The following is a 16,482-nucleotide window of genomic DNA, read 5'->3' as shown; positions in this document are numbered from 1 at the left end:
TGGATAGGAATGCAATATAATAGGGCCCTCAACAAATCTCAACAGAGCGTCGATAACGGGAAAATGGAATTAGAGTGGACGTAGGGAGTTGTCTCCCCACTATGCCGAGCAAAATAAACTCCACTTACTTATTATCCTCAGAAAGTAACCTAATTAAATCCATAAACAACTCGAAAAAGTGGAGGGACCCTGTCTTGCCCTGGGCGCAAAATTTCTGCTACAAGAAGTTCATCAGTATGGACAGTCATTTGGCACATATCATAAATAAGGTCATCAGTCGGTCGGAGGAATTTCCACTGAACTTCACTGCGGGGTCTATCTATATTGCCCACAAAAGGGCGCGATCCGGAACTTCACTTCCAGAAAAAATCCGATTACATATATGCGAGCTCTCTGCAAATTCCAAGCGCCTCTTATTAGTGGAAAGTTCAATGTGCACCTAGAGATCAGCAACATTCTCTCCCAGGAAGAGAAGAGTTATATCATAGAGTTGCAAAGAGGTCATTATCGATCATCTCATTGCTGGCTGTATTGTGCCATCACGTGCAATGATATAATGCTATATGTAAGGTAACGCGTTAGAACCTTGCATATAAACGTAGACTGACCACGGAAACGTATCCTGTTTGTCAATATGTACCCCAGGCAGTACTCGATAGTTACGTTTACGGCAAGTATTGAGACCGGCAAAAAAACATGCAGACCAGAAGGTGCAGTGGTAGTCCGTTTTAATGCTACGAACTCCTAAGACCTCTCTCTAAGATAAATAAAGAAAATTTATCTGCCATCTCTGTAGAGACTTTGATAATAACCTGTGTATGCAGGAATTTAAGAAAAGCGTATGCCTCAATGGAAAGTCTCAAGGATTTTCGGAGACATTATCCTTCTGTAGACTTGTCGAGAAATTTCCTGATATTGCAAAATGGTGTCCTTGCTGCACCTTATTATATGTAATCATAACGGTTTTTTTTGGCTGCGCGAATGGGGATTTGTTGTCGTATTTATTCGAGACGTACGGCTTCTGAAAATTTGAAACAAGTTTTGCTATTGCCACCACCGACATTGAATTTGAAGTTCAAATTCCCTGATTGTAGCGAAATGAGCGGGAGCTGAACCGGTGATCAGCTGGACTCAAAGGATTTGTTAAAAGTTGCTGCCGGGAGAAAACGCACTAAGTGTCAAGCATTTAGGCTCGGACGATCCTACCTACTTAGAAGATAAAGGGGTGCTGGTGGTTGTGGCCGGTGGTATGTTAGTTGGAGAATCCGTCGAGAACTTCACGCAACATCGAATATGAATGCAGAATGGTGTATTTCTGCATGGATTAAATTAGACTGTGCGAGAGTCCCAGAGTATCAAGGGAAGCCACGAGGGATTTAGGTACAATACTTGTATTTGACAATATTATAGGAACTACAACCATCCGCTCGAGATGCAAAATTCCTTTGATTTCCCGAGCCAGTGGCTCACAGTTCACCCTCTTCTCCACTTATTTCCGATCAACAAACTATTATGGGGGATATTAACAACAATAACATACGCGGAGTGACCCGTCAACTAACAGCACGTCAGGTTTGTTGTGCGATATGTGGCAGTCAATAGAATTTGCCGGTCCCAATAAATGCTCTTGCAGAACTATCAAGTACTGCTTGCGACTTAACCGGACGTATTCCCGTGATTAACCAATGTTTGTATGCAAGGTTTTGATGGATCACCTTGCATACATCATTATGCTTGTGCGTGTATCCCATAACAGTGCAGCCAGAAATGAGATGGCTCAACGTCTCTAACGTCGAACCACACACTCTGCACTGGTTGTTCTCCACCCGCTCTTTTATTATGAGCTTTTTATAAGCTCAGGTTGTGACCACACCATCCTAAATAGCACACATAAATCCCTCCGTCCCAGCAAAGAGCTCCCCAGCAGAAGCCATCTGTTCGACATATGCAAATCGACAAACGGCTGACAAATTCACCTATTTATTGCACATTACCTTCGACTTCCATTTGTCGATCGGCTCTTGGTCTGACTTCACCCCACTCAGAGGATTGAAAGATCAATCCTTCAAGTTAAGTGGAGTCAGTCTGCCTTACAAACAGCCGCATGCAAGGAAGCCGCCTGCTCTTTGTTGTAAAAATAAGCGGGTAGCGAGTCGACTCGATGTGATGTTGTATCTCCACGTTAGTCAGACTTTTGCCTCCGATATCACAAGGTAGGTTCATCCGTTCCACGGCAGATTTGGGGTGATGTCTTCAGAATTTGAACATAGTCGTCCGTATCCGTTACTGTTTTTCAGATCGATCTTCGTCTAGGGCAATCTTCCGAATCTCAGTGAAGGGGTAGAGAATATGTTCAGTGGGCTTATTTTATTCTTCCCCAAGAGATGCGATTTCAGTACCTGCGTTACGGGTCGCAGGAATGTCGAAAACGTTAGCATAATCTATATAGCAAATAAAGAGATTTCTTTGTCGTCTAGTTGCCTGTCCTACAACTACTGAGTCGATAATGGGTTGCTCTTGGCAACCCCTTGACCCAACTCGGCAGTCCGTCTGCTCCTTGGACAGAATGTTGTTGGTCTCGAGGTGCGCAATGATTCTTCCACTGGTAATGGGCGTTATGAATTTTTGGAGGGTTGGTAAGCAAGTAATCGATTTTGTATCCGCGGAAACCTGTACCGTGTCCTTTTTATTGACAAGGTGATTTCTTTTATACTAAAAATTCTGTACCCACTTTTCTTTTTTTGATTATTTATATATATATTTTTTTTAAATTTATCCATTTATGTTTATTATTTATTCTATTTACATTGATCTAGCCATGAATTACAGCTAATTCTATTCGATTTGGGGACTTCTTCTTTCTCTATAAACACCCAAAACTAACACTTATAAGGGGCATCCTCCATTTTTCTGGGTTGAGGTTGCGAAGGCTGGTTAGGAACCTCAAAGACCGCGCCTTATTGTATATATGCTATCAGTTCGTCAACTTTTTAATGTCTTAGGGTAGCCCTCCCCTCTTCATCGTCTCTGGCCACTAAAGATAGTCTTTTTATCATCGTCAATTTAGACGCCGTAGACTACGCCTTTAGACATGTTCGACTTTGAACCTTGTTTTCATGAAAAAGATAGGATAACGGGTTTAGAGAGTCGCGATGTTAGATTCCACGCCTAATTGGCATGGATGGCTTCATGCCCCAATACAGCATCACTGCTTTCAGGAAAAGAACGACATTTAACTTGATTTTATATAAATGTAACAGTTGTTGTAACCACGAATGTATTATGGAGTCAAAGGCTGATTTATAATTGATGTATTGATATATTTCGCTTTTGGTGATCAGCGATTATAAGCTGTTCTTTAAAGATGGTTTGAAATCCTCGTGCAGAGAACTGAAGTATGAAGCTTGTAGATGGCGAGGAGATGAGTAATTCGGCTGACATTTCGAAGGACAAGAGGCACTCTTTTCTTTGGGGATGAGATAGGTTGTTTCTTTGGTTGAAAATTGTATTATAGAACCATGCTTGGGTCAGAAATTATCTGATTAAAATATTCTGCTAATACCCTACGTGTACTCTTAAACCGCTTTAGCCAGAAGTATTTAATCTTATCAGCTTCTGGCGCCTTTCAATTTTCCTTTCAAGGGCTCTTTGAATGTCAAGTTTAATTATATGGGGCATGGTTATACCAGGAACTTGAATTCGCTCCAAGCGATTCTCCATAAATCGTCAGTCTGATCCAGGTCGAAGTTACTTTTGTGACCTGCGTTTTCTTTGGTTGTAATTTGTTTTCCGTTGAAAGCTCATTTGATATCTGGGGATGCGATTGAAGCATACCGCAAGTTTCTGCTTCTACAGCTAGAGGACTTCAGTGTTTGTCATATCGCAGGAGAGATGGTAGTTTCCAATGAAATTCGCAACACACCTATGTGCTCTTCATGATGAATTTCTGAGATGCGCTTGTATGACCCGAACAATCTCCTCTCTCAATTTTTCATCTCTTTTGTTGAATCGAAACACCCAGAACGGTAAACTGCCCAAAATGTTGATTGGGGGGACGAACAACCATAGTAGCGGCCGAGTAATCTCGCTAGCCTGTTAGTTTCATTTTAGTTTTTGGATCTAGCCTAGCTCCTGTGGTCATCTCAGCATGTTTCGTGAATGCGACGCGGATTTCGGTTAAAGCATCAGCATCCCCAGTTACTAAGCTTCTCATAACAGCTGGGATTAAGGAATGCCTTACAAATGGAGTATTTGAGTTGCTTTAGCTCACCGAGCTCAAATTAAATTTATTAAAAAAAATTGTTTTGTAGTTGGTGGGGCAACTGACAATGTTTTATTCCGGAATATGACTTCGTTCTGGAAAATGGGTTATAGAGGCGTCATGTAGTAGATGTCTATACTCTGTTGGATTTCGTGCAAAATTTGTAACACGATAATAGGAATTTGACGTTGGCTAGGTATTTGTAGGGGAGCCCCTAAAGTACAGTGTAACGTTATTGTAATTCATCTGGGAGCTGGATTACGGATTTTTTTAAGGGGGTGTAGTCTCCCGATAAGGAAGGAAAGGTACAGGAAAACAAACACAAATGGAAACGTTCTGCTTGGCTGCGGCTATTTATTTACAAGATTGATCTGCGATATTCGTCGCTAGCCCGGTGGCTCATGTCATTACCCGCAATCCATGATACCCGCATGATCACATGCAGCTCTGTGTTCACGGTTCAGGCAGGGATTAACCTGGTACGCCATATGTATACATGTATATATAAGCATATCTAGATACTAGATAGATCTACAATACGCATACATACAATACAATATATCTGTATATTTCTTATTATGTAGCAACTCCTATGTTTTCACATAATTCCCAAAAATCATTTTTTTAGTGACAGCTATGGAAGCAACGATGACACCATAATTCCACTCCACTTTCCATTATTATTTAATGCTGATGCAGCTCTTATGGCATCATACGAAATTCGTACCAATGCTCACATCATCTCCGCAGAGAATTTATTCTAGCCGGATAAACCCTGTGCGCTGATCATTGACCTTACTTTCATTTTTTACGAGTGAGTCGTTACCTCGGCCAGCGGCTTTAAGAGCCATGAGGAATTTCAAATTAGTAATGAATTTCCTGGTGAAGCACCTATAAAACCATGTTTTCAAATGTTTTATGGTTTTAGCGGCCCTCATTTCAGGCTTGTTGGATTCAAGTTAATGAATTCGTCAGATATGACCATTTTGAGTGTAACATTGCGTGCATATTTTAGCGCCTTAAGCGCATAGATTATGAGTGAAGACCAAATTTTGGTTTCAAAGAAAATATGAAGGAGAGTCAGAAATGCTCTTCAAGAGCAGCTTTTATATGATACCAGCCGAGAGAAGAAGTGTTGCTGCTCTTTGCACAATTTCATCCAACAAGAGGTGAATTAAATGCAGATAACTGAATGACTTCATCAGCTTGGAAACTACTGGATGAACATGCCTAAGTTGCTTTGAATACCATGTAGTTGGCTTGATCCCCTATGTGGCGCATAGCAGCGTTAACGACACCTGTATTCACTATCAAATTATCTAGAAATAAGGCACCAATAAGATTGTTCCTTTTTAGCTATTTCTTTATCAAATTTAATGGTCTGTAGCGGTTTGACCTCGGGTTTACTCATATCTATTGGCATTTGTTTACATTTCCAAACCTATGTCAGCATACGAAATCACTCCTACTCATCAGTTAACAACAACAAATACCGCAAAATCATTGTTGGTATTCTGACCAACTACCAGTGTTTCTAGCCGCAGCTTCTGGGCTTCAAATTGGTAGTGACCCCGATTTGGTTACGCTTAGAATTCCAAGGTAGACGACTTCTTGTGCTATTCGAAAACAATGACAATTATGGGAAAGAGCAACTTCAAAGCAATCAAAATAAACTATGCAACACGAGTTATACAATGGCTAACTGGTCACCTGGAAATAGAGGCCGCAAAGTAAATGAGAAAGGCAATCGACAGTAATTGCAGGTGATAACCATTTGAAGAGAGACCATTGCGCACAAAAGAGATTCACATTCCATCAATTACCAGGGTAGCGTGGAAATTATTGTTTTATTGTCAAATGAACACATGGTAGGTGCCGTAACAATTGCACAAGTGACTTAGGCGACATTTCCGCTTTGTTACATCTTTTTGGGCGATGACGACCTGCTTAAACCATAATTAGGACGATTGCTCCACGAAATATAGGTCGTCATAATGCTTTGGAAAAGTGAGTAGTGAAGAAATAAGAAAGCCTTTTAAGGTAGCTATGAATATTCAATGAACTGCAAGTTGAACGCATTGTGAACTTGAATGACCTTAAAGTTTCTGCTTTGAAAAGTTCGTCGAATATAATCCCAAACATTGTATTATGCAAAAATTCTTTAAATATATGGTATATATAAGCAATGCATTTCGCGCAATTTATTCAATTCCATGTTTAATACACAATCCTTGCTATTTCTTTGCTAATGAGTTTCAACTTTTATATAAAAATTTCCATACTATTACAATCCAGACAATTACCTTGTCATTGGGGTCATCCTAAGAATGGTGTTGGGAACTAATGGAAATAGTGAGAAATGAAGAAGTGATGAAAACAAGGAAGGTCCACGTTGGCGTGTCAAGAGTTGCAACATCAATCGATATGAATTACTCTACTTTGGTAGCCCACGCACTTGATATAGAGTTCGATTTCATGGTCCATTGAAATCTACTCCATTTTTCATACAGGGACGTCGATAACAAGAAGGAATTGCATTGGTGATAGAATCAAACCTTGTTGTTTTCTAAACTCTGTACACTGCTCCGAAATATCCGAAGGGTGTCGATATGGTCAATACAAAAGGGTCCAGAGCGGTATCCAGCCTACTCTCCGTCAATCAAGCTCTGTTCCTTAATGCCTCGCATGGTAATTTCAACTACAATCTTAGCGTCGACAGGGAGCGCGCAAATACTTTGTCGCAATTGAGACGGGAGCCCTCTTTCAACCTCTGAACGATTATCCCCTTTTTCAGTTCAGTCGGAAAGATATTAGATCTCCAGGATTTACGAACGAGTGGAAGAAGCAGCTTCAGCGGGAATAGCAGAAGCTTCGATAATCAGTTTCGCAAGGAGGCCATCATGCCCAGCGCGCTTGCTACTGTTGAAATATTTCCTCCATCTCTCAAGCTGCTCGTTGCCGCGGATAAGGAGGTTTTCGTTAATGTCCCCCACAGGATCACCTGTAAGTTCTATTGTGATATCATATACGGTAGTATACTACCGTAATAACAGATTCCCCTTTGTCGCGTTGTACGCTATGCTGCATTTTTCGAAACTCGTCGTGATGTGGCAGTTTAAACGCATCATGTTCGTCCTCATTCGTAGCGGCAATAAGTTCGACCTCCTACTTTCCTCAATCCGATTCAATGTCAGAGATCTTATGGCCCTATGTCGGGACGTGACTAATGATCGGGGAAAAGAACACTTTTAATATTGCCCCAGTGTTCACCAATATTCTCGGACGAGCTGTTAAGGATGTCTGCGTCCAGTCAGCAAGATAGTTTCCCCACTGTCCAACGACAGCTTGGCCCTATAAGCGAACCGTGTTCGGGCTCCTGGGAGACGATGAGGACGTGATACGTAAGCGAAGGCAAGCGATCATTAATTCATGATCTTACTTGAGATCCATATCAACGCTTCTTTTCTTTCACGCACCCAGGAGAAAATTCCTAAACCTTATGGTGATGTGACCAATTCACGACAAGCAGAAAATACTTTGAGTGAACTCTACGTCCCAGTTCAAAAGGAATTATTGTCTCAGCGAGCCACCCTTTCTCCGTCTAAATAGTAAATGCAATTATTCTGGGTGGGATTGACTTACTAGCACCTACTTCCTGGGGCGGTAAGCTGTTACTCGGCCACTTAGACTGTAATGACTCTTGCCCTCTTAAAAGGGTTTGCGACTGACTTGTTGTCTAATCAATATATGGCAAAGCGCAGATCAGCTGTACATATATAATACATGACACACTTGTGCTCTATGAGACAAGTGCATCACAGCATCGGTCATTGATCGCTGGCAGTTCAAAACTCGCAAGAAGCACTCTGGCCCTCGGTGAATTAATTAGAGACGATTGTTATTCATTCGACAATCGGCTACCACCGCAGGGATTGACCCGCTTTAGCCAGGGTTAGAGTTCGGCCACTGCGAAAAAAATTCTTTGGATTCTGCTCCCCTTTATGAGATTGTGGGATGAAAATGAGCCACAATAGCGTCACTTCGGGTTGTTGAACGATTACTAATACCTACTACCTACCTAAAGAAAATCCAATCAATTAAGCAGTGTGCGCAACTCTCGAAATCACAAGTTCGGTAAGTGGTTTGTCAATCGTGACCCCTGGTGTTGGAATGATTATTTCTAAATAGGAAACCTTGAGAACACCATTGTCATAAGTTTATCGGCGACCGGTAGTATAGGGTCCCTGGGCGAAACGTGGATTGATATCCACGATGCAGCATAAAACCTGGGAAACGCCTGCTGAATTACCAACAACAGCTCTACTACCAAATCCCATCTCCAATTCAACATGGTGTTAGTTGGGAGTTATTTCTTAATGAAAAACTGAAGATGAGGAAGGATGAGGGCGAGTCGCCCGCGCTTAAGAATGGGATAAATTGTATCAACTGGCGCTCCAGGTTGGGGGTTGGGTAGGGCTGATAATGCTACATGGAAAACCGAAGACACGGAAGGAGTCTTGGACAGGATGCATTTTACAACGACAAATGCGGCAGCGAAAACGGAACAATGATTTGCATACTTTCTCATGGAACGTGCACTCCTGACAGAGACCGAAAGCTGCTGAGCAGCTAGCCGATACCCTGTTCCAGTATAAGGCTGATGTAACTGCGTTGCAAAAAAAGCGGTGGACAGGGACCGGTTTCCTGGAGAAGAGCTACTATTCCGTATATTATAGCGGCTATCCAGCAAAGCATGTGCTCGAAGTAGTTTTCCTAGCCAGCCAAAAAATGAAACCTGCTATTATCGACTCTGAAAACATAAGCGAAAGTCTATGCACTGTGCGGTTGCGAGGCAAATTGAGGATTTGAACACTCCAGTAGGGACAGAGCTGACTCCCGTAGCTTACATAAGGATACCAATGATAACGGACTGCGGATTATTCAGTTAGCAGTATCGCACGAAATGGTTGTTGGAAGTGCCTAGTTTCCACGGAAACCGATTCACAAACATATGTAGGCCTCTCCGGACGGGACCACTTTCAACCAAATTGACCATGTGTTGACTCAACGCTGCCATCTGGCAGCCTTCATGAATGTCAGAACATGTAGCGGGCAAATATAGACTCGGATCACTATCTCGTTGGCATAGTGTTGCAGGCTGGAATTAGAACACCGCCTACAACTCGTTTTGGCAATCAGGTGAGAGCGAATACTGAAGCAATCTACAACAAAGCCCTGTGTAACACTTATAAGGGGGAAATTGATGCCGCAATAACTGCAGCTAACAGATGTCCTGGAGATGAAGCATCAACAATTGATCTTCACAACCACTTGGGCCATTATCATTGATAAATCTGATCTGTTGCTAATTTGCCTGGAGTGAAGCCTTTTTGGTATGGGCCAATGATGTTCTGAGCGTATGGGGCTATCCGGCCTAGCAAAATAGCGGAGAATATTTTATAGATGGTACTCAGCAACGTGCAATTATAGAGGTACTATAATTGCTGCACTGTGTGATATCTCCCTTTTTATGTATGAGACAGATAATGCCTCTTTGCTAGTCGTCAGGTATTGATTCGCTGTCTCATACCTTGAGCACAAGTTGATGAACCACTTGGTGTAATTGGCCGTCTCCATATTTAACCAATTCGGCTTTAATTCCACCGGCTCCTGGCGACTTATGATTTTTAAGCCGATGAATTGCACGGACTGTTTCTTCTATACTTGGTGGTGGCAGTATTTGTCCGGTGTCGTCAGTTGGTGTGACCTTCAGCTGGCCGATGTTCTGATTGTTCAGTAGTTCATCAAAGTACTCAACCCATCGCTCCAATATGCCCATTCTGTCGGAAATCAGATTTCCCTCTTTGTCTCGGCAGGATGAACATCGAGGTGTGTAAGGCTTCATCTTGCTGGCTTACTGGTAAAACTTCCGCGCCTGGCGCAGTTGCTCCCTGTACTTCATAAGGTTTTGTTTCCCATAAACCGTTTTCAATGGAGTTGATATCCGGAGATTTGGGTGGCCAAGGAAAAGCGCCAATATTTGGACTGGACAAACACCCCTCGACAGATTTCGGGGTATGGCAGAGTACATTGCTTTGGATAAAGATTGTAGGATCTTCTATTGCCACTCGTTGTTTAAATGGCAAAAAATATCATTTAAGACTTGTTGTACAAGGGTCCAAAAGTTTTGTTCACAATCACTCCCTAAACCATCATTGAAGGAGGGTGTTTAAAATTAATTAAACGCAGGATGGGTGGTACTTTTCCCCTGACTATCGACATGGAATGGAAAAAACTGGTCTGTCAATGCCTTCAAAGTGAATTCGTCACTAAACAGGAAGCAAAAAGGCAAAATTAGCCGGAGAAAATTTTTTTAATAACAAATACTTTGAAATTACTTTTCATTCAAGTTCTACCTTTTCCCAGTCAGCTGCAGTGAATGCTTTGTATTGCTTTGTGAAATGGAATGGATCTTTTTCATCGTCTCTCATCGTCGTTCTTGGTGGAACAGTATAATTTTAGACCAGTTTCAGCACATCGACGCTTCCATGTTCGAAGGGAACAACAAGAAACCGCTAGTTTCCAAGATTTCTTGAACTTTTTTAAAAAATGATTTGTGGTCCTCCAACAATTTTGAACCACAATTCGGTCTATTCTCTGCGCGATTTTACCTTTGCCCTTAGTGTTCGATTGTACATTTGGTGGCTCGCTCCTTCCACCATAGATATTTTTAGTATAAGTAGAAACTGTATGCACCTTTACCCCTTTTAATTCGTTTATCTTCAAAACTGATAAAATCTACATATTGATGAGGTCAAAACTTGTGCAGTGATGCCAAATATTATCACAATCAAAATTGCCTGTTTTACCAATGTAGGATAATACTACAAACCATTCGATAGAGCCAAATGCCGAAGTCAATCACGACGAGCCGACCCTGCTTGTGAACGGGACAAAGGCTGAAGAGAAAAAGAAGAGGATAATACTACAAACCATGGCACGCAACATTTCTGTTCATTTGTACTTTTCAGCGTAAAGCAAAATATAACGGTATTTTTTCTAGTGTGGCCAAATAATAAGAAGCTGATGCGTATCAAAAAATATACATATTTAGTTTGATACTGATGTAATCCAGTAGTAATAGTAATTAAATATTTGGTTCTGCTACCACTTCTGTTACGACTAGTTTCTTCCTCAATAAAATCATTCTGTCATATCGCAACCATAATTCTATTTTCGATAAAACGATTACAAACAAAACCTTTTATTTAGTTAAATGATTACAAGCAAAACCCTTTATTTATTATAGTTTAATACTGATATCTGATACTTATGAAATCCACCGCCACTTTTTACTAATCAAACACAACTCTTTTTACAAAACGTCTCCAAATCCGCAATTATTTTTCTCATGTCATGTTATTTAGTCATGGCCCTCTGATCTCCACTCCTGTGGCGAGATCTGAACTGCGTGGAGGGCGCCGGTGGCGTCATCTGTCCGCTCGCATTCGCAACATTCGAAATAAATTTCGAATGCCGCGAATCCTGCCGCGCCACACATATCATACACTTACACTAAATTTCATAGTTACACTGAAATCAGCAGAGTTCATAATTCGCTGGCACTGCATTGTAGGTCCAACAGTTTTTAACGGGGCAGGCATTGCCGGCTTTTTTCCACGTTTGGCATGACGCACTATCACCATCATCATCAACGACGCAACAACCAGTATGGATATCAGTTCCACCATCCCTTCATCGACTTTAAAGCCGCCTATGACAGAATAGCCAGGGTAAAACTGGTCATGAGAGAATTCGGTATCCCGACGAAATTAATAAGATTGACTAGGGTGACCCTGACCAATGTGTGAGGCCAAATAAAAGCAGCAGGATCACTCTCAAGACCATTCGACATCAACAGCGATCTATGACAAGGGGATGCCCTATCATGCGTCCTGTTTAACCTGGCCCTGGAGAAAGTGATCCGTGATGCTGAGATAAATCCGAGGGCTACAATCCTCTTTAAGTCCATCCAACTACTGGTCAATGCCGACGATATCGACATTATGGGAAGAACGACCCGAGACGTGCACACTGCTTTCATCCAGATAGAGCAGGCGGCTACCGGCGCGAGATCTTGGGCTGCACATCAATGATATATATGGTAGCAATATCAGCACCAACCAACGAACAACATCAAACCGCACTGGCCAAAGGGGAGAATGAAGACAGGAGACTACTTTAAGATCGTTGATAACTCTGCGTATCTAGGGCCTAAAATCACAACCGATAACAGCTACGATGATGAAATTCGCGGACGGTTGTTGTCAGCCAACAGAGCCTATTTCAGTTTACAAAAACTGTTCCGCTCGAAACGTATCACCATAGGTTCAAAGCTCTTACTGTACAAGACAATGATCTTACCAGTCCTCATGTATTCCTCGGAGGCTTGCGTTCTTAGCAAGAAGAATTGCGAACTCTTGGCCGCGTTCGAGAGATGAATCCTCCGAAGAATTTTTGGCCCCCTACATGAGGATGGACGATTCCGTAGTCTACATAATGGCGAAATCTATGAGCGATACCATGACCGTCAAGTTGTGGATAAAATCGGGCTCAATAGGTTAGGGGGGTCACTTAATCCATATGGATGAGGATGATCCCACCCGGAAAGTCTATAAGGGCAATATCTATGGTATAATAGAAAAAGAAGACGGGGCAGATCCTGCCTGAGATGGAGCGATGGCGTAGGCCAGGAGCCAGGCAGCTTGCAGGGATATCGAATTGCTGGACTTTGGCGCAAAACCGGGATGTCTGAAGTTCCTTATTAAGGCAGGCCTAGATCAGATGTCGATTGTTGCACCATTGATGTTGATGATGATTTGAAATGCCTACACCCAAGAAAGGAAAAAAAGCTCCATAGGTAATTTTGGTATTAATTAACTTTTATTTCTAATCAGATCAAGTGCTATTTGAAATAGTAATGACAAATAGTTATGTAACCAATGATGGAGAAAATATGTGTAGTTTATCATCTTTCCAAGGCCTATGCTGGAAGTTGCACTCACATTATGAATTATTACGAGCACTCCCTTAAAACCAGGCCCCAATATTCATCCCCAGATCAATTAAGATTGTGTCTAACAACTTCACTTTCTTTCCATCAAGATCTAATCATGCATACCAGCTTTGCAATTTGCATCGTTTTTCTCCGTTTCAAAATCTGCATAATTAGCTTGGGAGCAATCCGGTGCAAAAAAATCGTCACAATCTCCAAACACCATCGAAGTGTTACATAATGCCACCTAGCAACGGTTCGTAAAGCACCTCTTGCTTGGAGTGTGCCGATCAAACATGGAATTATCTAACAAATAGCTCAAAGGTACTGTCGCTCTGCTACACCTCTAAGCTCCGTAATCAAGTGGAGATTCAAAGGTGCAGCCAGGTGTCACACCAAGATGCTGCCTCAGAGCTTGCTGAAGGTTGTTCTCTACGTGTATGGGTTAACTTACCGCTTCTTCCACAGATGCCTCGGTTGTCGAGGAAGATGGTGATGATTCTGTTGTTGACACTGTAGTCGGTGGTTTCGTGGCAACTCTATTGAACTGCAAAGAGGGGGGCCTCAAGGCGCCGGCATGTGCCATTAAAACGACAACCGCTGAAATTAACATTAAAAGAAAAAAATATATTAATGCTATTAGAGGTTTATTGGATTTAGTGAAAAGAGTAGCCGCTTCGGAGTAGCTGTTAATTTAAATGTAAATTATCTTTCATTATTATTTCTTAAATTTAGACGAACATTAAAACCGCGTATAATCGTACAAGGTCATATTGAAACTGCAAATTTATTCTCAAGAATATCTCGGTTAAAAAAATGATTGTAAATAGATAATTGAAAAATGGGTCTTTCCAGTATTTTCTTCCCCATTTCTGGTTCACATTGAAAAATGCATGAATTGACTTCATCGGTTAGCAGCCTCCATGGCAGTGCTTTCACAGATTATGATTGAAAAAAACAATGAGTATGTGAGAGGATATCTTAGTTATGCACCTGAAATTTTTTCTTGATTAGCTTCTTAGTAGTTTGCTGAACTTTATCATGTTCTGTTTGGTGTGTTTTTAAGCGCAAACTTGACATCAAAGTTGTTAAAAGAAATTATATACTGTGATATGAGACGGATTGGGATAACTATGCGACGCACCTGAGCTTGACGCTCACCTTCAACAGGGCGGTGACATCAGCAGCGAACTGGAACTAGAAACATTGATGGAAAACCCTAAGAAAGTCGTCATAAAGCCAGCTGCCTAGCTAAGACTAAGTTAATGCATCCGAGGATGTACCCTGGTGGAATTGGAACTTCACCACAATGAGGACAGAGGTATGAAAACTTTTCAGCCGGGGAAAGCAAACCGGTGACTGGTCGAGGTCCAAAAATGCACTGACTGCGTATAGTAAGGCGATCAGGGAAGTCAAACGGAACAACTTCAGGGAATTCTGTGAACGGATCGTTGGAAGTTGTAGCTAGAGACGGGGCAATATCTTCTGTCTGTTTGAAGAATGAGGATGGGACATTTATCGAGAATGAGGAGGACATAGTATACCTGCTTCTTAGAACTCATTTGCCGGGGTCCTATCCGGAAGGCGATAACATTCTGCCGGACATCCCAACAACGAATAAAAGTGGAAGAAAGGAGAACTGGAAGTATGGTCGGAAGCTAGGGTAAAGTGGGCAGTGGAAACTTTTAAACGACTGAAATCACCCGGAGTAGATGGCCTCATCCTAGCATTAATCCAGAGAGACCTAGAAATCAGATTAGAGTCTCTTCTTAGGATGGAAAGGGCAGCATGGGCCTGGGGTAAATACACTGGCTTTCTGGATGGACAAAATGTTAGAGAGTAGGCAAATAAGGTTGTCCCTAGGGCGGGGTACTATCACCGCTTGTGTATGGTATGGTAGTGGAGGAACTTTTGGACGTGCTAACAAATATTGGAGTACGGGTCCATGGTTACGCGGACGACATTGTTTTAATCTGCAGGAGCAAATATGATGATACCTTATGTGATAGAATAAAACTGGAGTAAGGGTTACTAGTGCTTGGTGCAGGAAGACGGAGCTTGAAGGGGCGTTTGACTGTGCGCCTTCAGAGCGCATGGTGTTGATGCTTTAATTAAGTGGATCCATGCTATGCTAACGCAGAGATTACTTTTTGTTGAAGTGGGTGTGGATCGCTATCTAACAGCAGAAACAACGAAAAGCTACCCCTAAGGAGGTGTACTGTCGCCACTTTTGTGGATTATGCTGATTGACTCACCACTATGCGAACTGCAAAATTTGCCAATACACGCTGAAGCTTATGCTAATGACTTGGCTGTACGGCTGGTGGTTGATCGGGATCTTGGAATGGTGTGTAGAAATACACAACGTGCCGTTGATCTGATAGGGAGTTGGTGCCTCAGGCATGGTCTTTCAGTTGTCCCATATAAAACTACAATGGTATTATTCACAAAAAGAAGAAAGCTGGATTTACTTTGCCTTCCTGAGATGAGGGGTGCAACGCTTTACTGAAATATATGGGAGGATAAAAAGCTTTTTTGAAACAAACATGAAGAGGAAAAGATAAAACGAGCTCTTACAACTTATGGGCTGTGCAGACGAACCTTTGCCGTGCCATGGGGACTTAGGCCTTATGTGGTAATGTGAATATACGTTGTTATTATTAGGCCGATGTTCGCTTATGCATCCGTGGTGTCGTGGGTTAAGGTGAGCCAAAAAGATTTTCATTGTAAACTATCGGCACTGCATAGAACTGCGTGTCTGGGTTCTAGTTTGCAGCCCCTGGATATATTTATTCAAAGCACGGCAATGAGAGTAGCTCCTGGACTAATTCGATCAAATCTATGGGGAAACAACGAATGTAGGGGGCACAGAGCACTGGAAGAATTACTGGTAGTACTGAATCCAATTCTTACAATGCGTGAATGCGTGGCGGGATATACGGAAGTCTTCTACACCGATGGCTCGAAAACAGAACAGGGTTCGGGAGCCGGAGTCTACCTCTCGAATAAAAACGTCCTTTCGGACAATATGCAACGGTTTTTCAAGTCGAAGTTTATGCAATCCTAAGGGGGGAAAACTGGTTGATTAACGAGGAGTTGAAGGGCAGGTGCATCGCAATCTACAGTGATAGCCAGGTTACATTGAGTAGCTTTTGGTCACTTCGAA

At 42.1% G+C, this 16,482-nt stretch overlaps 1 protein-coding gene across 6 annotated transcripts in view; it reads right to left on the bottom strand.

Moving 5' to 3' along the window:
- The window catches only part of LOC119647419 (serine/arginine repetitive matrix protein 1), a 114,431-nt gene that overhangs the window by 39,349 nt on the left and 58,600 nt on the right, over positions 1–16,482 (bottom strand). For all 6 annotated transcript variants that reach the window (XM_038048314.1, XM_038048309.1, XM_038048310.1 and 3 more), the window contains one exon: positions 13,771–13,916. In XM_038048314.1, coding sequence (XP_037904242.1) covers positions 13,771–13,916 — 146 coding nt within the window. The remainder of the gene's footprint in view (positions 1–13,770; positions 13,917–16,482) is intronic.

This window comes from Hermetia illucens, chromosome 2, assembly GCF_905115235.1.
Source record: "Hermetia illucens chromosome 2, iHerIll2.2.curated.20191125, whole genome shotgun sequence".
NCBI classification, from domain to species: domain Eukaryota; kingdom Metazoa; phylum Arthropoda; class Insecta; order Diptera; family Stratiomyidae; genus Hermetia; species Hermetia illucens.
The sequence above is the reverse complement of the archived record's forward strand: the minus strand, read 5'-3'. Positions and strand labels throughout refer to the sequence as shown.